Source organism: Bison bison, unplaced genomic scaffold (genome assembly GCF_000754665.1).
Source record: "Bison bison bison isolate TAMUID 2011002044 unplaced genomic scaffold, Bison_UMD1.0 scf7180017864136, whole genome shotgun sequence".
Lineage (NCBI taxonomy): Eukaryota > Metazoa > Chordata > Mammalia > Artiodactyla > Bovidae > Bison > Bison bison.
The window spans coordinates 3,954,962-3,977,168 of NW_011494708.1; the positions used below are offsets into that span (position 1 = coordinate 3,954,962).

The 22,207-nt window shown below is 37.3% G+C and overlaps 1 protein-coding gene across 6 annotated transcripts in view; it reads left to right on the top strand.

Moving 5' to 3' along the window:
* RBPJ (recombination signal binding protein for immunoglobulin kappa J region) overlaps window positions 1-22,207 on the top strand; it is a 242,553-nt gene that overhangs the window by 180,148 nt on the left and 40,198 nt on the right. For all 6 annotated transcript variants that reach the window (XM_010839927.1, XM_010839931.1, XM_010839929.1 and 3 more), the window contains one exon: window positions 19,772-19,810. In XM_010839927.1, the coding sequence (XP_010838229.1) occupies window positions 19,772-19,810 (39 nt within the window). The remainder of the gene's footprint in view (window positions 1-19,771; window positions 19,811-22,207) is intronic.

Below are 22,207 nucleotides of genomic sequence, written 5' to 3' on the forward strand. Positions count from 1 at the left end.
TTACTGCTGCTGCTAAGTCGCTTCAGTCGTGTCCAACTCTGTGCAACCCCATAGACAGCAGCCTACCAGGCTCCCCTGTCCTTGGGATTCTCCAGGCAAGAACACTGGAGTGGGTTGCCATTTCCTTCTCCAATGCATGAAAGTGAAAGTGAAGTTGCTCAGTCGTGTCAGACTCTAGCAACCCACACTGTTTACAATAGCCAAGACCTGGAAGCAGCCTAAGTGTCCATCGACATAGGAATGGATAAAGATTTTGTACACATATACCATGAAATATTGGGCTTCCTTTGTGGCTCAGTTGGTAAAGAATCTGACTGCAGTGCGGGAGACCTGGGTTTGATCCCTGGGTTGGAAGATCTCCTGGAGGAGGGCATGGCAACACACGAGACTACTCCAATATTCTTGCCTGAAGAATCCCCGTGGACAGAGGAGCCTGGCAGGCTACACTCCATGGGGTCGCAAAGTCAGATACGACTGAGCGATTAAGCACACCATGAAACACTGCTTATCCATTGTAAAGAATGGAATAATACCGTTTGCAGCAAGGGGGATGGATGTAGTGATTGTCATACTGAGTGAAGTAAGTCAGACAGAAATGTCCTGTGGAATCTAAAAATAAATGATACAAATGAACTTATTTACAGAACAGAAACAAGACTATGAAAATGAACTTATGATTACCAGGGTAGAAGGGTTGTGGGGAGGGATAAGTAGGGAGTTTGGGATTGACATGTACACACTGCTGTATTTAAAAGGATAACCAGTAAGGACCTACTGTCTAGCACAGCGAACTCTGTTCTGTATTGTGTAACAACCTAAGTGGGGAAAGAATTTGAAAAAGAATAGATATATGTATATGTGTAACTTAACCACTTTGCTGTATACCTGAAACTAACACAACATTGTTAATCAACTATACTCCAATATAAAATAAAAAGTTAAAAAATGTATAATGACTATAAAGACATTAGTTTTCCTTAATTTTATATATATATATTTTAAAACAATAGTTGGTGTAATATTATAGTTTAAGAGCTAGAGTTTCATGACAGTTTTTTGTTCATCTTTTTTAACAGATGACTTACTATTTAATATTATTCATTCGTTTAGTGAGCATATGCTGTGTACATACAGACTTGCATTTGAAAACGATGTTAATATTGTATGCAGTTGAGTCAATTTTATATGAATAATACATGCATAGTGTTGTCCATATTTCTCTAATGTACACTTCTGCCATTAAAAAAATTGTCCAGCATAAAAGTTATGGCCTAAAAATTCCCTTGTGCATCTCTAGTTTATTATGGAAACAGATGGACATTTTCTTCGTTACTGAGATACTTAAAGAAAGACTGTCGATTTGACTAATCCCTAGGGCTGTTAACACGATCAGATTTTCATGGCTGATTTCACGGTGGCATTGTTCCTGTTCTCTAGTTGGATTACTGCAGCATTTCATCCTTGAGAATCAATGGTTTTGGTTTGCTAAGAAATACTTTACAGGTTAAGAAGTGATTTTTCTGGAACATTTAAATAAATTTTCATATGATAGGTGGTTTATTTAATGTAAAAGCAAATAGGAATTAGTTTATCAGTGAATTGGGACAAACATAATTATTTGGGGAGTTGAAGAAAATGAGTGGTTTAAAGACTAGAGATGGCTTCCTTGTATATTTATATGTAATCTTCAACCTTAGTATGATCAGCATGAAATCAGAAGCAGGGGGAATATTCTATCTCGTGACTTTCTGAGGTTTAATTTTCCCTTCTAAGTTTGAAGGCCTATCAGGATTGTTGGTGATAGTTAAATGAGAGCACATATAAACAGATATATTCTATTTGTTGTGTGCTTGTCTATTTTACTGCATGAGGCTAGTTTAGGATGCTATAGATATAAAAGTTGTAATAAGAGCTTCATCTAACTTTATGGAATCAGGGAGTGGAAATATAGAAGATAATTTGAGAAGGCAGTGGACAGCATTTGTCAATGAATTCCTTGTGATGGAAGTCAAGAATGAGGGAAAGTCAAAAATCTAATACTTAATAGAGACCACATGTCTTTAGAAAACATGCCTGTATAGATAGATGTTGATGAGAGAGGAAATGTTAAGAATTAAGTTGCTGCAATGGAGCAGCTGATCTTTAAAGAACTGTGCCCTTCTTCTTTCTAGTTAGACAAATGATAGAGGGAAGTTGACTAGCCAGTTAACTAGTAAATTTATAACAGAACAGCTTTGCAGTTTGCCTAATTTGAATTCATAGCATAGCAAGATATTAAGTAAATATATAACCCGAATAACCCAAACTGTGACAGTTAAATCTATACCTGCCAAGAGGTCTTAACCTTTGTTTTCCTCCTTGCTACCGTCAAACTCCCAAGGCTTTTGCCTCGTCTTCTAGTGCATTACTACTTTAAGTTACTGATGTTCTATATTCTTCATGTTTTTTGTATTTTTTGTTTTTTAGTCACTCAGTCGTGTCCGACTCTTTGCGACCCCACAAAGTCGCAGACCCCTACAGTCTGGCACTGTAGTCTGCCAGACTCCTTTGTCCATTGGGATTCTTCAGGCAAGAGTATGGGAGTGGGTTGCGATGCCCTCCTCCAGGGAATCTTCCCAACCCAGGGATCGAACCCAGGTCTCCCGCATTGCAGGCGGATTCTTTACCAACTCAGCCACCAGGGAAGCCCTAATCACTTCATAGTGATTCTCAATTCAGAGTCTTTCTTGTACCTGTGCTGAGCTGAGGCTCCTCAGATGGTTGATGTTTTATTAGGCTCCCTGTAGAACTACCCACCGGAGAAGGCAATGGCACCCCCCTCCAGTACTCTTGCCTGGAAAATCCCATGGACAGAGGAGCCTGGTAGGCTGCAGTCCATGAGGTCACTGAGGGTTGGACACGACTGAGCAACTTCACTTTCCCTTTTCACTTTCATGCATTGGAGGAGGAAAGGGCAACCCACTCCAGTGTTCTTGCCTGGAGAATCCCAGGGATGGGGGAGCCTAGTGGGCTGCCGTCCCTGGGGTCACACAGAGGTGGATACGACTTAAGTGACTTAGCAGCAGCAGCAGCAGCAGCAGCAGAACTACCCAAGACAAAGTATCGCGCTGTTAGATTTTTGTACCACCAACTTCGATTCCTCTGTATTGTGTATTTCCCTTGCAGAGCCCTGTGGCTTCCTTGTGAAGCTTGTGGGAGCAGCTACAACGAGCTGCTGGGCCTGGCTTTTTGGTCTAGCAGTGTATGAAAGCAGCTCGACAGGTTAATGGCTCAGATAATCTTTATAAGCTTTGAATTGTGGTTAAGACCACTTCTTCAGAGTGGTTTTTGGCTTTACCACAAATGTAGGTTTGATTGTTATAACATGACATGTGATAACAGAAAGTTAAGTTACAGTTCAAAAGAAATGTATTGTTTTGGGTATAAACACTCAAGCAGGAAGGCATTTCCTTATTCATGCAGTGGTGTATAAAAAATATCTGGAAATCTTTTCTTCCCCATCTGAACGTACAGATTTTGATCATTTTATTTTTTGCTTATTGATAGTCTCCCTTCACTGTCCTATTTTGCATGTTTTAAAATTACAGTTGCCATCTTTTTTTTTTTTCCTTAGGGTCAGGCTTCTTTAAAATAGTTTAATTCCTTGTAAACTTGAATTATAGCCTTTCCTTTATGAATTAGACTTTTGGCTGCTGCTGCTAAGTCGCTTCAGTCATGTCTGACTCTGTGCGACCCCATAGACGGCAGCCCACCAGGCTCCCCCTTCCCTGGGATTCTCCAGGCAAGAACACTGGAGTGGGTTGCCATTTCCTTCTCCAATGCATGAAAGTGAAAAGTGGAAGTGAAGTCACTCAGTTGTGTCTGACTCTTAGCGACCCCATGGACTGAAGCCCACCAGGCTCCTCCGTCCATGGGATTTTTCAGGCAACCGTAAATGTTCTGGTCTGCTTTATTTAAAAGGAAAACAAAAGGCAGATATCCTGCAGAATTCAAATACTTTAAAACCAAACTGTATGTTAGAGGTTTGACTGTTTAAGAAATTGGCCAGTAATGGTTTAATAGAGGTTGGACTGGTACAGACTCTTTATGTTAATAATTTTGACTAACAGAAAATGTTAGTGTAGACATAGTTTATAGTATAAGTGCAGACATAGTATATATATATGTATATATACATACATACATGTACATACATATATATGTGTATATATACATAGACATAGAAGATGTTTATGTATTCTTGATCCATTTCAACTCAGAAAAAAAATGTACTTTGCAAAATTATGATTGGTGATGTAGACACTGGTCATGAGCAATGTAACATATTTATTGTCTTTGTGCAAGAAATATGAAAGTAATTGTCAAATATTTGATGTACGTATATGTACAGACATTCATGTCTGTTTATGTATATGTATGCAGTAGTTAAGGTATGGCTCCCACAGCAGGTGTCTTTAGATTTCCTGAGTTTTACGTATTTACAGCTTTCGAAGAGAATTTTTTCACTTTCTAGCAGTCAAAGACAGAAGAATCTTTTACCCGTATGATTTAGTCAGTAGTTGAAGTATTGGAAGGGTAATGAAAGAAGGTTTCCTTTCTGGTTTCTTGTTGACCCCTCACTTAAGCAAAACAAGTCTATACTATATCATAGAAATTTTTAGGATCAGTTAGTACACTTTATAGTCTTTCATAAAAATTGTATCTCTTCATATGTTAGTATCTAGAATTGAACTGTACTTGAATTCTACCTTATTGCAGAATGTATGGAAAATCATGGACCTTATACTGTAGTTACATTTTAAACCAAATTTACCATTATGTGAACAAGGCAAAGTGGTTTCTAAGCCGATTTTTCTCGTCTGTGTAGTAAGATTGACGTGTGTAAAGTGAGATGTGCGTGCATAGTACGTAGGTAGCCTGCTGCTGCTCCTGTCATGTATTCTATGTGGATAGGGACCGTGTTCCATTTGCTGCTACATGTTCCAAATGTCAACTGCAGTTCCTAACATACAGTAGGCCCTTAAATGTGTGTTAAACGTTAAAGAAAGAACAGAAATGAGAATGTTCAAAACAATTATGCCACACTCGCTCTCTCCTTCCTCCTCATCTTGGTTTTAGGTGAGAGAGGCAAATGAAGCCAATTTAAAAGTTAACAATAGGAAAGTTCTAATCCTACTACCCATTCAGCATTTTTCTGTGACACTGCATAACTAGTGACTTTTAAAAAATGCATACTCTGGGGTAGATTTGCCAAACAGAGGACCACAATTGATCCTGATTCTTTTGCCTACTAAAATTAGGGAAGAAGACTAAATTCTGATTTGCAGTTTAGATGTAGAGAAGACCAGTTTTCAGGACTTAAATCCTTATACTAACCTTTGATATGAAATACATATATTCTGGAATGATGTAGCTGAGGACTGGAAATCACCACCTTCTAAAATCTAATGTTAAAATAGAATTCAAAGACAATAGAAATAAAGTCTAGGAAAGAACTTTTTTCCCAGAACCATCCATTCATTTGAAACACTTGAATGTTAATAAATCTGGATATATATTTATAAATTAAAGTAATATACCTACAGAAAAACAAAGCACACAAATCATAAATGTACAATAAAGTAAATTTTCACAAAGTGAATGTAAATGTGTGACCATCACAGAGATGAAGTTACAGAATATTACTCGTTCTTCCGGATCCTTTCATATAGCTCCTCCTGGTGTGTGTGCCTCCCTCTCAAAGGTCACCTGTATCCTGGTGAACTCTATAGTTTAGTTTAGCTTTTCTTTTTAAAATTTAATATAAAATGGAATCATATAATTTTGTACCTTTTTGAGTCTGGCTTCTTTTGCTATTAGTCAGTGTTATTGCATGTGTAGTGATAATTTGTTCACTTTCCTTGCTGAATAGCACAATGCTGTATGATGATTCTATAATTTATCTGATCGCATGATGATTCTGTAATTTAGCCGATCCTTCGACAGTGGTCATTTGAGTTTCTGATTTGGGATTATTATGTCTGATGATGCTGTAGACATTCTTCTACATGTCTGCTGGTACTCATATATACACATTTGTGCGGGTATAGCATTTTTATTATTTTTGAACATCAGCAGTAATAATCTCAAGTCAACAGGCATATATTTTAAGCTATTGTCAGTGGTCTAGCAGTATTGCTACATTCTCAGGTGTACTTTTATTAAGGAAAGATTATGGGCCTTCATGTACCACCTAATTGCATGATACTGCTTCTGAGGCTATTCCATTCCATGGGCTGAATCAGAATTAATTTAGGGAGAGGCCTGTTGGACCTAACTTTTACAGGGAAATACTATTTTTTTCTACTCGTATTTTCTTCCTTGTGATGGGAGCTAAGTATTACAGTGCCAGGGTTCTCTTTACCAAGTTTACTCCTTTGATTCCTTGTTGTTGTTCGGTTGCTCAGTGGTGTCCCGATTCTTTGTGACTCCATAGGCTGTAGCACGCCAGGCTTCCCTTTCCTTCATCATCTCTTGGAGCTTGCTCAAACTCATGTCCATTGAGTCGGTGATGAGGTGATTCCTCACTAGGTACTTGGAAAACTTTATTTGTAGGATATTAGAACTCAATATGGGCTTCCCAAGTGGCACTAGTGGTTAAGAACTGGCCTGCCAGGGCAGGAGACATAAGAGATACGGGTTCGATTCCTGGGTCAGGGAAGATCCCTTCGAGAAGGGCACCCCAGCCCACTCCAGTATTCTTCTTGCCTGGAGAATCCCATGGACAGAGGAGCCTGGTGGGCTACAGTCCATAGAGTTGCAAAGAGTTGGACACGACTGAAGCAGCTTAGCACAGGACTCAATATAGAGCCCAGCTTTAAAATTGCAAGGTCTTCTGGCTTGGTAGTTTTTTTTTTTTAAAAACTGAAAATTACCTATTTTTCCATATTTTGTTAATTCTGTGGAGGCAAAAACTTACTTTGAGCGGCCTCCTGAAATGTAGCTTATTTGTTTTCTTCATTGTTCCCCACTAAAAATCTCTTTGGTCCTCTCTGCTATATTCAGGCTTCCCTACCAGAAATCATTGATGGTTACTTCTTGGGGATCTGATCTCTCAGTTCTAAATACCTGTACTGAGCAGTGGTTAAAGGAGAGCTAGACCCCTTCTAAGATAAATGTATTGCACAGTAAATGTTGTATACGTTTTCAAGGATAGAAGAACCCAAGGAAATCAGGCAAAGAAATCCTATTATGGATAGTTGTATTCTATGGCTTTCAAATGGAGAAGGCAATGGCATCCCACTCCAGTACTCTTGCCTGGAAAACCCCATGGACGGAGGAGCCTGCAGTCCTGTAGGCTGCAGTCCATGGGGTCACTAAGAGTCGGACACGACTGAGCGACTTCACTTTCACTTTTCACTTTCATGCATTGGAGAAGGAAATGGCAACCCACTCGTGTTCTTGCCTGGAGAATCCCAGGGACGGGGGAGCCTGGTGGGCTGCCGTCTATGGGGTCGCACAGAGTCGGACGCGACTGAAGTGACTTAGCAGCAACAGCAGCAGCATGGCTTTCAAAAAAAAAAAAATCTCTTTTATTGGCATCCCTCTTTCTTTCATTTTTAAGTCTCACTTGGATTGGAAAGGCCATTTCAAAAGATGAGAAAAAAATAATAACTTCTAATTAATATCAGATTTCGTTCTTCCTGTGAAGAATTTTCAAATGACTTCAGAGAACTGACAACCTTAACATCTTTGGCAGATGTTTTGTGGAGGAAAAAAATCTTCACTGTTTATAATTTGAGGTAGGGGTGAGAAGTCAGTGGGGAGGTGCAAAGGCAAAAACTATGTGACATCTCATGTACAAGCTGCTTTCCATGATCACTTGGGATTTTCCACAGGAGATGTTCAAACCAAACAGTCTTTGAGGGATTGTTTGCATGCTGTCTGTGCTGCCCTTCCTTAGGAGGTATAGATTCTAGGAAGAACTTCTCTTTTTCCTTTTCTATCCTTACCTTGATGGTAGTAGGAACCACTTATATATTATACATATACTCCTCATGTTCTTCTTCTGTATGTCTTGGCACCCACTTGTCTGTTTTTTCTAAGTTGTACGGCAGCCACTGTCACTTATCCTGGCAGTCACATAGGATACCCCTCAAAGCTGAGCCAATATTCCTCATTAAACCATAGTTTAAGGCAAAACTAAATACTATTAGAAGGGCAAAATATATATAAAACATGAAGTTTACCATTTTAATCATTTTTATGTGTTTAGTTTGATTAGGTACATTCACATTACTGCACAACCACCATCACCTTCTGTCTCCAAAATTTTTTCTTCTTCCCAAACTATACCCATTAAACAGTAACTCTCCATGCTTCCTTCCATACCCTCAACCATGGTGACAGTCACTGGAAACCACCATTCTACTTCTCTGTCTTCTGAATTTGACTACTCTAGGTACCTTGTATAAGTGGGATCATAGGATATTTGACCTTTTGTGTCTTATTTTAATTTAGCGTAATGTATTCAGGGTTCATCCATGTTGTATGTAACTTGTGTCAGAATTTTTTTTAAGGTGGAATATTTAATTGTATGTGTATACCACATTTATTCATCCATCAGTGGGCATTTAGATTATTTCCACCTTTTGCCTGGTGCGAATAATGCTGCTCTAAACATTGGTGTACAAGTATCTGTTTGAGTTACTGCTTTTATTTCTGTTGGGTATGTACCCAGAAGTGGAATTGGTAGATTATGTGTTAATTGTACATTTAATTTTGGAGATACTGCCATACCATTTTATATTTCCACCATAATACCATACCATTTTATATGTCCACCAGCAGTGTACCAGGGTTCAAATCTTGTTGTTTTTTGTCAGTTTTGATAATAGGCATCCTGAATGGTATGAAGTGGTATCTTTATGTTTTTGATTTGCATTTCCATAGTGATTAGTAATGTTGAACTTTTATGTGCTTATTGGCCATTTGTATATCTTCTTAGAGATATATCTCTTCAAGTCCGTTGGTGGTTCAATTGTGGTGGTTTAGTTGCTAAGTTGTGTCCGACTCTTGCAACCCCATGGACGGTAGCCTTCCAGGCTCTTCTGTCCATAGGATTCTCCAGGTAAGAATACTGGAGTGGGTTGCCATTTCCTTCTCCCGGGGATCTTCCCAACCTAGGGATCAAACCCAGGTCTCCTGCATTGCAGGCAGATTCTTTACCTACTGAGCTAAGAGGACAGTCCTTTACTTATTTTTAAATCAGGTTTTTGTTGAGTTCTTTATGTATTCTCAGTTTCTTTGTGAAATGTAGAATTAATTATATGTATTTTAAAGCTATATAAATGTGTATTTGTTTTGAAGGCCTTATTTCAATTTTACCATATTAGTTAGACTAAATAATACTCTGTAATCCAGCCTTGAAACAGTAGTGGTGTTTCATCTAGTACCTAGAACTCTTAGGTGCTGTACACTTCTTTTTTGGTTGCACTTCATGGCATGCAGGATCCTGTTTCCCCAACCAGGGACTGAACATGCACCCCCTGCATTGGAAGTGTGGGTTCCCACTCACTGAACCTCCAGAAAATCCCTTGGTCTGTACACTTACGAACCTTTTAAATTCTTGTAAGAATTCTGTACAGAGATACTCTTATCTGTGTTTCAAATTGAGAAAACTGAAACAGAGAGTTTAAGTAACTTCTGCTCCTTTGCTTTAAAGTTAGGGTGTGAACTTAAACAACCTCACTCCTGAGTCCATGCCGGTACGGTAATATGCGGCTACCTGTCCCGTGACCTGTATTTGTGACAGATTGTGTGTGCTCTTATCAGATGACACTTTTCACCTCTTAAATATTGCCTTAAAAGGCAGTGCATAAGATCAAGTCAGGTGTCTGAAGGAGTTCTTAGCAAAAATTGAATTCTTTTGCAGAAATTAAACAGATGGTTAAGGTTGCTGCTGCTGCTAAGTCGCGTCAGTCGTGTCCACCTCTGTGCGACCCCATAAACGGCAGCCCACCAGGCTCCCCCGTCCCTGGGATTCTCCAGGCAAGAACACTGGAGTGGGTTGCCATTTCCTTCTCCAATGCAGGAAAGTGAAAAGTGAAAGTGAAGTCGCTCAGTCGTGTCCGACTCCTAGCGACCCCATGGACTGCAGCCTTCCAGGCTCCTCCGTCCATGGGATTTTCCAGGCAAGAGTACTGGAGTGGGGTGCCATTGCCTTTTAGGACCTCTTTAAACTTCTTTAAGTTGCATTATATTTTCCTATGTGGAAGTGTATGTTTTCCATAAGGGTTTGAATTTCTTTATTTGGATCCGGCATATTTTTTTCTGTATTATTTCCCCTAGGGAAATTTGTTTACTGAGAACATTTTGTGGGGTAAAATTTTAACTTCGATGTTTTTCTCAGTTTTTATTTTAAGCCACCCTTCTTCTAGACTCAATATATGAGTGGCCTTAACTGATGTTTAGATATGCAGTTTTATTTGGCTGTTTACCTAAGCCAAGCCTAGCTAGTAATGAATAAAACATCTGCCAGATTATATATAATACATTCTAGAGCAGAATGGAATTCTTGCTGCTGCTCATCATTATCACTAATACTGATAATTAGTGGAAATGGTGTATATATATATATGTGTATATGTGTGTGTGTATTATTTTATATACACACTTGGGGAGGGGAATGAAAATATATATCTCATTTTTTCATTCAAAATTAATGCTTCTGGGAATTCCTAACAGTCCAGTGGTGGCAGCATGGCCAAAAAAAGAAAAAACTTAATGCTATTAATTGGATAGCTCTTTTTACTTTTTTCTTTTCTTTGTGTTTGGGTCTGTAGGCATGATTGTGAGGTGCTATGTGTAACCAGCAATCCATTCCTAATTATCATGGATTTAAAAAAATTTTTTTAATACAAATGATGCTTTATTGCATATCTTTGTATACAAATTTTTGCATAGTCAGATTTGTCTACCTATATAATAAATTTCCCGAATAGAGAGTGCTAGAGATTCAAAGGAATGCACATCTTGAATTACAATAGACACTGCCAGGTGTCTTCCAAAAAGATTGCACGAATTTAAACTCCCAACAGTGCATGAGAGTTCCTGTTTCTCCACTTGTACATCAACACTGGGTGTAATCAAACTTTAAGTCTATAGCAAGTTGTCATAAGAACATAAGAGCTGTGCCAGAAAGCCGGCCGTGGAGCCTCTTATTGCCGCCAGTGAATGTCTCTGTTGTGGCCACCAGGTTCTGTGGCGATTAGTGTTATGCCAGCACCTAGATCAGGTTAGTGCTTCTCTGATGGTGGCCTTTTTTGTTTTGATATAATTTCAGTTTACAGAAAAATTGCAAATATAACAAAATATTACAGAGAAGTTCAGCCAGATACTTCATTTATTAACATTTTACCACATTTACATTATCCCTCTGTGTATCTACACACACACACACACACACACACACACACACACACACACACACACACACAATCTTATTTTTCCTGAACCTTTTGAAGGTAAGTAGACATCATTCCCTTTTCTTTCTAAACACTACAGTGTTTCTAAAATTAAAGACATTCTCTTATTTAATGCCTGTATAGCTATCAAAACTAGATATTAAAATTTATATGATCCTATTTTCTAATCTACCATTTTATGCAGATTTTGTCACTTGTCCAAATAATGTCCTTTTCTAGCAGAAGTAAATTCTGGATATTCTGTTGTATACAGTGATCATGTTTCTTCAGTCTCTTCTAATCTGAGCAAGTTTCTCATTTTTTTGTCTTTTACAACCTTGGTGCTTTTAAAAGTGTAATCCACTTATTTTGTTGACTCTGCCACAGTTTAGGTTTGTTATGTTTCTTCTTGTTTAGCTTCAAGTTGTGTTTTTGTCCGTGAAATTACAGAAATGATACTGTGCTCTTACCATGTTAAGAGGCATTTGATGTCAGTTTGTCCTTTTCAGTCTTTTGGCATGAAATTGGAGTAGTTGTCCAGCATCTTACTGCTCTCTCTTGTTGAGGCCATAGATTTTAAGACATATACTTTTCATATAAGGTCTTTATATGTGATGTTAATGGATGCCAGGGTTCTCAACTCAGCTGTGCTGTCTGGGTTGTGAGGTTTATGGCTATCGCAGATTTAACTGGAACAAATCCCTCTGCAGGTATGAATTTTAGGAAAATCACCTTTTCCCTAACCTGATGCTAATTTTGGAGATACCTCAAAAGCCAGATGCAGAGAATAGCTGAAAACGATGGTCTCGGTCACTCCTAGTTTGTACCTTTCCACTCTGCCTGCTTCTTTACACAGAGTGATGACAGGCTAACAGAGTTTGCTGTTGTTTTAATTGGGAGAAAAAAAAAGGTAGAATAAAGGGATTTTAAAATTAAGGAAGCAGTGCCTTTCAGATGCTCTGTGCAGCATACTAGTAAGAAGGGGAGCATGTTTCTTCACCTGGTGGGGCCAAGTGTGGCACGTCTTTGAAGTCTACCCCATAGGATATTTGTTCTAATAGAAAATATTTAGTAATTGTGATGGTTCAGGAGAATGCATCGTGCCTTGATTGTCTTTTTTGTTGTATCCAAGACCACTAGTTATACCTTGACAGGTTTTGAGCATTATTGCCATTAAATACAGGTCTTAAGGTAAGAGTAGGTTAAAGCTAAAAATTGAATTGTGACAAGGTGTCACTTGCTTGCTCAAAGTTATTTGACTCAATACATAGACTGTTTTCTGTCATAAATATAGAATGAAGGTTTAGAAGTGAAGATGTTACATATTTACTTGAAATATATTTTTAGATTGTTCCAATATTAGTCTTTTCAATCATATTCAATAAGTATAATGTTTATTTCTAGCTTTTTAAAAAATAAATTACATTGATGAACATCTTTGAATATATACCATTGTCCATTTGTCTTAATTGAATGTAAGTGCCATAAGGGAATGGATTTTATGTCTCTTTTGTTCACTGATGTATACCAAGTACCTATACTCGGTACATACTGGGTGAATGAATGAATCTGAAGACAAAGATGGTATATTATGTGTAGCCTTTTCTAATTAGCCTCTTCTGTTTTGGTGAGTAGATTGCTCAACAACTTTCTGGTACGTATTGCTTTGTTTTTCATATTATATGTTAGCACAGACTATGATGATCACGTATATTATCTATTTGTTTCTTTCTCCTGGTGGAATGATCAGGCATGGATTCTTGAGGGTATCAATCAGGTTTCCTTATTTTTCCTTCGTTAAATGCTGTTTCGTTTCACTGTCTTAAACCATGATTCAAAAATTCTGGTACTTTTTTTGAACTGTATACCACCTAGAGAAGATTTGGTATGAAGTGAAGTGAAGTTGCTCAGTGTCCAGCTCTTTGCGACCCCACGGACTGTAGCCTACCAGGCTCCTCCGTCCATGGAACTCTCCAGGCAAGAGTATTGGAGTGGGCTGCCGTTTCCTTCTCCAGGGGATCCTCCCGACCCAGGGACTGAACCCGGGTCTCCCGCATTGTAGGCAGATGCTCCATTATCTGAGGCACCAGGGAAGCCCGACAAGTGTATAAAACAAGTGTACTTTTCTCAGCTTGCTGTTCATTCAGTGTTGTATTTACATGAAGTTCGACTTCATTAAGAGTTTGGATTTGTTCATGCTCTCTTCAGTGTTTCTTGAGTTAATAACTTATTTTAATTTCATTTATCCATAAAGCAGAAAACTTGTGAAATTCAGAATAATAGAGGAAATTACTTTTAGTTCTACACCCAAGGGCAGAATAGTTTCCCACATGATTTGAGCTGGCTTTTGCGTCTGTAGACTCAAAAGTTCTAATATCACTAGACAATATCCTAGCAGAGTAATTACTAAATTGTTCTATAGTCAAAGTTTTTTCTTTTCTTTCCATACCTCACCTTTTGGTTTTTGACTTGATTTTTCTCGTGTGAAGCATCTGTTAGCTAGAAAAGGTGTTAAGATGGTAAAATTTTGATAACTTTATCGTGTTTATCCTCAATACGTTGGTGGTCATATACTTCCTTAAAAGATTGGTTAATATAGAAGAAATGTGTCTGTTGTGGGGGAAACAATATTACATGTCCACCATGAGCAAAACAGAAGTAAAAGAAGTATGCAAAGTTCAAGTCTTTTACTTACTTGAAAATTCTAATGGATTGGAGGATATGTGGGAACCTTGTATAGGTAGGAATTATATTAAGTGATTGATGGAAACTTTTGAAAAATCTTCAACACTGCCAGGTGTATGAAAACCGATACAGTTATAATAATAATTTCCCTAACTCTATTTTGAGTAAAAGATGATTGTTATATTAAAAAGGGAAAGCTAGTGAAGTTAAAGTAAAATGAATTTGCTAGCCTAAAATTATACTTACAACATATACTTTGGACAGTCTAAGCTTTCTTGAGCCTTGTGTTATATGAGCATAACTAACTAGTGATGGCACCTAGGTTTGTGTTTTATTCGCCAGTCCCAATCTGAGGGAAAAGCATGAATGGAAGAGGGAAAGGACATAGGTGTAATCAACTTTACATAAGCTAACTTTTGCTTGTTACTTAAAAAAAACTCCAGAATTATAACTTTTCTTTCAAATATATAACAGGATTTATATTATCATGATTAAGCAAAATATGCTTTATATAGTGTACATAAAATTTGAGAAACCTATTCATGCAAATGAGATATTGACAACCTATAGTATCAGAAAGATAAACTGGATAGCAGTGATTCTTTGTACAGTGAGGAATTAACTCCATATTTGATAAAATCAAAGGTGTCCCTAGATAGTGAAGGATTTAGGGTTTTGTTTTTGTTTTTTTTTTTTGCATTTTTACTTGTATCATGCACATCTTATGAAAGTGTCTTACAGAAAAGTGGTCTAAACTTGACTGATCCGATTTATTTCTGATTTTCAGTTGTCAACACATGTCAATAGACATCTTGTTTTAAAAATAGATTAGAAGTAAAGATAAAAATTTTGTAGTGTCCTTACTCCCTACTGCAAAATGGAGGAATAGGACTTAATCTTTAAATTATAATCAGTCTCTGAGTAATTGTTATCTGACTTGTCATTTCTGCTGAAAACTGGTTATTTTGATTGTATAGTATAAATACTACATCATGAATTTTCTTGATTCACTCATGTTTAAAGATGGGCCTTCTTTCTGCAGAAGATAATTCCTGAAGTGTTATGTATTATACATCAGATCAGTAGAGGAAAGTGGCTCTTGATAAGTATAGGGTGCATATAGTATCTTGGTGTAAGTTGATAGTTTTAAATATGTAGATCTATGAATTTAACTGAATAATTAGAATCTAGTTCAGTTGTGAGCTTCAGAGTTATGCATCGTGAACCTACTAAACACTCTTATGAATTTCTCAGAAAACTCATTTTCTTTTATTTTTGATAATTAAATTTACGTATTTTTAATCGAAGGATAATTGCTCTAAAATATTGTATTGGTTTCTGCCATAGGTCAACATAAATCAGCCATAGGTATACCTATGTATACCTTTCTCTCTCTTTTGAACCTTTCTGCCACCTCCCTCTGCATTCCACCCCTCTAGGTTGTTACAGAGCCCTAGTTTGAGTTCCCAGAGTCACGCAGCAAATTCCAAGTGGCTGTTTTACATAGGATAGTGTATCTGTTTCTGTGTTACTGTCTCCATGCATCCCACCCCACCTTCCTCCCCCCACCGCCTGTGTCCATGAGTCTGTTCGTTCTCTGTGTCTCCATTGCTGCCCTGCAAGTAGTTTCATAGGTACCATTTTTCTAGATTCCATATTTATGTGTTGAAACACGATGCTTGTTTTTCTCCTTCTGACTTTCATTCTGTATAATAGGCTCTAGGTTCATTTACCTCATTAGAACTGACACAAATGCGTTCCTTTTCATGGCTGAGTATATTCCATTCTGTATGTGTACCACAGCTTCTTTCTGCATTCATCTGTCAGTGGACTTACAGGTTGCTTCCATGTCCGAGCTATTGTAAATAGTGCTGCAGTGAACATCGGGGTACGTGTGTTCTTTTCACTCAGGTTACATGCCTAGTTGTGGGATTGCTGGGTCATATGGTGGTTTTATTCCTAGTTTTTTAAGGAATTTCCATAGTGACTGTATATACATTCCCACCAACAGTGCAAGAGGGTTCCCTTTTCTCTACACCCTCTCCAGCATTTATTGTTTGTAGATTTTTTAACGATGGCCATTCTGGCCCTTGTGAGATGATATCTCACTGTAGTTTTGATTTGTATTTCTCTAACGAGCAGTGCTGAGGTTCTTTTCATGTATTTATTAGCCATCTGTATGTCTCCTTTGGAGAAATGTCTGTTTACGTCTTTTGCCCACTTTTTGATTGGGTTGTTTGTCTTTCTGGTATTGAGTTGTATGAGCTGCTTGTATATTTTTGGAAATTAATCCTTTGTCAGTTGTTTCATTTGCTATTGTTTTCTCCATTCTGTAAAGAATCTGCCTGCTACACAGGAGACCCGGGTTCAGTTCCTGGGTTAAGAAGATCCTCTGGAGAAGGGAATGGCAACCCACTCCAGTATTCTTGCCTGGAAAATTCCATGGACAGAGAACCCTGGCAGGCTACAGTCCAAGGGGTTACAAAGAGTTGGACATGACTGAGCGACTAACACTCTCCATTCTGAGGGTTGTCTTTTCACCTTGTTTATAGTTTGCTTTCCTGTGCAAAAGCTATTAAGTTTAATTAGGTTTCACTTGTTTATTTATTTATATTTATTTCCATGATTCTAGGAGGTGGGTCATAGAGGGTCTTGCTGGGATTAACGTCGATTGTTCTGCCTGTTTTCTTCTAAGGGCTTTATAGTTTCTCATCTTTCATTGACATCTTTAATCCATTTGAGTTTGTCTTTGCATATGGTGTTAGGAAGTGTTCTAATTTCATTCTTTTGTAGCTGTCCAGTTTTCAATGGCACCCCTCTCCAGTACTCTTGCCTGGAAAATCCCATGGACGGAGGAGCCTGGAAGGCTGCAGTCCATGGGGTCGCTGAGGGTCGGGCACGGCTGAGCGACTTCCACTTTCACTTTGCACTTTCATGCACTGGAGGAGGAAATGGCAACCCACTCCAGTGTTCTTGCCTGGAGAATCCCAGGGATGGGAGAGCCTGGTGGGCTGCCGTCTATGGGGTCGCACAGAGTCGGACACGACTGAAGCAACTTAGCAGCAGTTTTCCCAGCATCACTTATTGAAGAGACTATCGTTGTCACATTGTATATTCTTGCCTCCTTTGTCAAAAGTAAAGCGCCCATAGGTGCGTGGGTTTATCTCTAGGCTTTCTATCTTCAGGAGACCCATTTTATTACCCTTCTCCCATTCTATTAGATACAGTAACCATTAGGTTTAATGAGATCAGTAGAAGTGTGATGGCATATGCATTAAAGAGAGGATTGAGTTTACAGACACTTACTGAAGATACTTTATTATACACTGAAGAAGTGATTTATCACTTATAAGATTGCTAACTTTCAGATAGCACCCAGATAGAACAGTACATCGTTTTGAAATACTGTTCAAGCTCAGCAGGCAAATCTCTTTTTCATGTTTTCTATGGGGGCAGGAGTGATGTTGCACAAGCATTACTATATGATTGTTGACTTCATCTAATGGGTAGTTCCAAAAAAGAATGTAGGCAGATATTTGAACCAACATTCAGTTGATTTAATCTGATTTTTAAAGCATTCAGAGTACCAGAAAACAAAATTTGCTTTTGAATTTTGAGAGCAGTGGATCTTATGGGTTATATAATAGACCTATGTTAAATTATCTGTTAGATTCCAAAGGATGTGTGATGATCAGAGTTATTAGCTAATATGGTTAGTATCATGATTCTGACTGAAAAGTTTCATCTCATTTGTTAGCTGTGTCTCTCTAAAATTTTCACCATTTTAAGCTCTTAGATACTCTCTACATTCTTTGCTTCTCTTTATAAAGTGTGACTCTGTTCTTAAATATATATATGCAAAGAAGTAATTTAAAGATTGTCTTAAACTTTTGGGGTTTTATACTAAATCCGACCTAGTGAGGAACTTTTTAATTTTAATCATATGCTGCAATGGTAAATTTAATCAGTCTCATACATTAAAAAAAAAAATCTTTCCTGTGGAAAGTTTCAGGAATAGATTTTTGCCTTTGATTCCATAATTGGAATTCATATCATAGATTAACCAGTAGTTCAGTGTTTTAAAGCCTATGTCCTTCAGCACCCTTGTTGATATTACTAATAAATCATTGTGTTTAAAGTGGACCATCCTATAGGATAAAAATCAAAGAGGATTACTTATTATTAATCCTTCTGACAAAAACTTGGGATTATTTACTCGTTTTGGGGTGCTGTTTCAGTTATAGCCACTTTTCAGTATTTTAGGGTTAACTGAAATACCAAAATATTCAAGGGAAATTTCTTATAAACCAAGTTCATAAACAGTGTCATAGAACATTAAATTACTCAACAGAATGAACTACATGGGATTTTAAGACTTTTGTCATCAAGTTAATAATTGTGTGAAATACCACAAATATAGAACTCTTTTAGGCTTCTCAAACCTATAACTCGTTATGAACAAGTCACTTAACCTATTTATAACTGCAGTGTGGCTTTAAAAAGAAAGAAAAATTCTACTGATCTTTTTTCTTCAAGTGCTGTGTACCTCTGCCATGTCTTTCAGAAGACCTCATTTTTTATTTCAGAGGAGACAGGTCATCACATAAGGATTAGTTTCTTCTTCTTCTTATACTTGTTTATCTTTGTTAATATCACACTTAATATCTTCAGTTATTTTGGCTTAACTTTTATAACTAGAAAACAGTAATAATTACTACCATTTACTAATAATTAATAATTCCAGGCATTCCAGGTGTTCTGTGTGTCTTCTGTATATTAGTTAGCACTTTTAATCCTTCAGCAACTCCTTGAGGTAAGATGAGGAAGGAAACTGAACTAGAGAGTCAGATAACTTCAGGGCTGCTCGGGAAATAAACACTAAATCATAGATTTGAATTCAGCTGATCTTACTCTTGGAGTCTCACTTACCACTCATGCCGTATTCTAATTCCAGCCTAAATTGTGCTTATCTTTGCTTGGGCTTTTTCTCTTTGCCCTCTCCCAAACAAATGTTACTGTCTTTCAGTGGTTCTATGCTAGAATATTTAGCATATTTCTTTTTGAAGGGCCATATATTATGAACTAATTAATTAGTCCACATCTAGGCTTAAATCTTAACTCTGCCTGCCACTTAGTTTACTTTGTGACATTGGGCAAGTTGCTTTATACGTCTTTAAAATGTGCCTTCCAGAATTATTTTATAATGGTTAAAAAGGGTTAACAAAAGATATAACATAATGCTTGCCACATGGTAAACATCTGTGAGATCTATACCCCCTTGGGCTCTGAGGAATTTTTTGAGTGCTGCAGATTATGTGAGACTAGAAGATCATCTTTTGTTGGGTGTTTTAGCAAGGTGTCTCTGGGAAGTACCTGCTATCCTGCTCTCCTCATCTAATCAGTGTAATACACACTCAGCGTGTGGATGTGTCAGGCCTACCTAGGGTCTGTTGTTTTGTTTAGAAACAACTTTAAAGTCTGTATTTTGTTACTACTGCATGTTGGTATTTACTGGAGGCTTTCTTTTTACAGTGCTCTTTAGTAGGGTTGAAGTGTAAGTCGTAAAGGAGGTTTCATGGTGCCTAAAATACTGTGGAGTGTGTCATATAGCCTATTTAATTTTTTTTTCTTATTTCTTCTAGAAAATTTGGTGAGCGGCCTCCACCTAAACGACTCACTAGGTAAGCGTTATATTAATCTTTTACCCAAACATTTTATGAAAGTGTTAGATCCTGTCATTTTGGAAACTCAGGTTTTATTGAAAAGAAGTTACTCACATAATGATATCTAGATCATAAGCCTATTTCCATTTTCCCTTCCTTTTATCACCCCCTTTTCTCTCCCCATAAAACAAGATAAGATGGTACAGTTCAAAGGGAAAATGAAACCTTTCAAGGTTAATATTGAGTATTATATAGTTAATGTGACAAGGACTACAGCATAAGGATGGTTTCCTTTATCTAGTTTCATTAGGCAATCACAATTTGTTGATTACAACTGGGACTTGAAAGATACTTAAATGCTTTTAGAAAGAATTTTAAAACAGATTTTATACATTTTAATGAGACTATAAATATTATACTGTTCTAATTATATAATTTTTACAGTGTGCATTTTAATTACATGTTAAATTTAAAAGTGTTGGTCTTGAAAATACTTTAAAAAATTTCTGAGAGCCAGTGATTGTAAAATAAAAAGTAAGATGCTCAGTTCCACAGCTATAGTCCTGGAGATAATGCTACCCTGCCTTGTTAATATCTTTCAAGAAAATTGTATGCATGTATAAACAGAGACTTGTCTTTTTTTTTTTTTTTTTAAAGTCTAGCATCATACTCTTAGCAGTGTTCTGTTAACTGTAAATCTTCTACCTTGGTCTCTTTAGTGTCTTCATAATTTTTCATTGTCTTCCGACCAGTCTTTATTTAATTCACACAGATGGCCATTTGGGTCATTTCCACATTGTTGCCATTATTAAAAAAGCTGTTTCACTCAAACAATGGTGGGGACCTGCCAGAAGGACACACAAAAGGAGCCAGTTTGAAGAGGCTTCTTTTAGCTAAATCATGGACACTTTGGTCATCAAAATAAATAATGACAATAATAGATTAGAACCCATAAAATAAAATGACAGTTTAGAAGAGTATGCTGAGTTAAATACTTAAATAAATGGAGGAAAGGAGATAGCTTCTCTTTACAGAACAATTCCACCTAATAAATGTAGAAGAAATGATGAAACTAGGAAACCACACATTGGCAACCACTACAGTGATTGTCGTCTCAGGCTAACGTCATCAATGGATGTTTAAACTACTGGTTTAAAGTCTGATGAGAAACAGCTTTTTTATAGTGTCTAAGCATATCTCACAAAGTATGTGTTAACTATGAGTTCAATTCAGTCATTCAGTTGTGTCCGACTCTTTGAGACCCCATGAATTGCAGCACGCCAGGCCTCCCTGTCCATCACCAACTCCTGGAGTTCACTCAGACTCACGTCCATCGAGTCAGTGTTAACTATAAAGAGAGCAATAGTAACATGACAGGAAATCTGACAGACACCACCTTAATTAAGTGTGATTGTATAAGACAATGTTTTTTTTTGGCAATAAACACAAGTATTTTGGGTAAAGTGGTTTTATGTCTATAATGTGCTCTTAAATGGTACAAATATGGTAAAATGTTAACATTTGCTAGTCTGAGGGAAAAGGAGACTAGGAATTGTTTGTACCACTTTTGTAACTTTATATCTGAAACTCAAAATTTAAAAATATTTTTAAGGCATTTTTCAGATCAAGTGGGTTGGGAAAATATAACTTACCTCACAGGTCAATGTAAATGTATTGTCAACTACTTGTTTTTATATATCTTGAAGAAATTCTAACTGGAATTTGTTTAATTCACATATTAGGCATTTTGAAATTTAACATTATTTATTAGATAAATGATATTATTAGATAACTATTTTCATTTCATTACCAGCAGGAATAGGTTTGAGTGACTCCTAACAATAAGATATATTTTGATGAATAATTTGGGTTTCCCTGGTGGCTCAGAGGTTGAAGCGTCTGCCTGCAATGCGGAGACCTGGGTTCAATCCCTGGGTTGGGAAGATCCCATGGAGAAGGAAATGGCAACCCATTCCAGTATTCTTGCCTGGAGAATCCCATGGATGGAGGAGCCTGGTGGGCTACAGTCCACAGGGTCGCAAAGTGTCGGACACGACTGAGCAACTTCACTTCACGTTTCCATAAAAATAGCAATCAGCACAATATATAAATGTTATAAATAAATATAATAAATGGTAATAATATAAGGAAAGGAGGTTTTCCTTTCCTTAAGTGTATACAATGATATAATTAGGTCCCATCTACTTTATCATGGCTTTCCATTTACCTTTTAAGCAGTTTTTCCTGGTTAGAAAATTTTAGTAGATTTTAGGACTTCTGCTTCTGGCCAAGATGGAGTAACAGGGACTGGAATTACTCTTCAGCTTGGAACAACTAAAAGCCTGGACAAAATATATGAAACAGCAGTTTTCAAGATATTGGATGGCAGGCAAGAAAGGACAGTGAGCCTTGAGA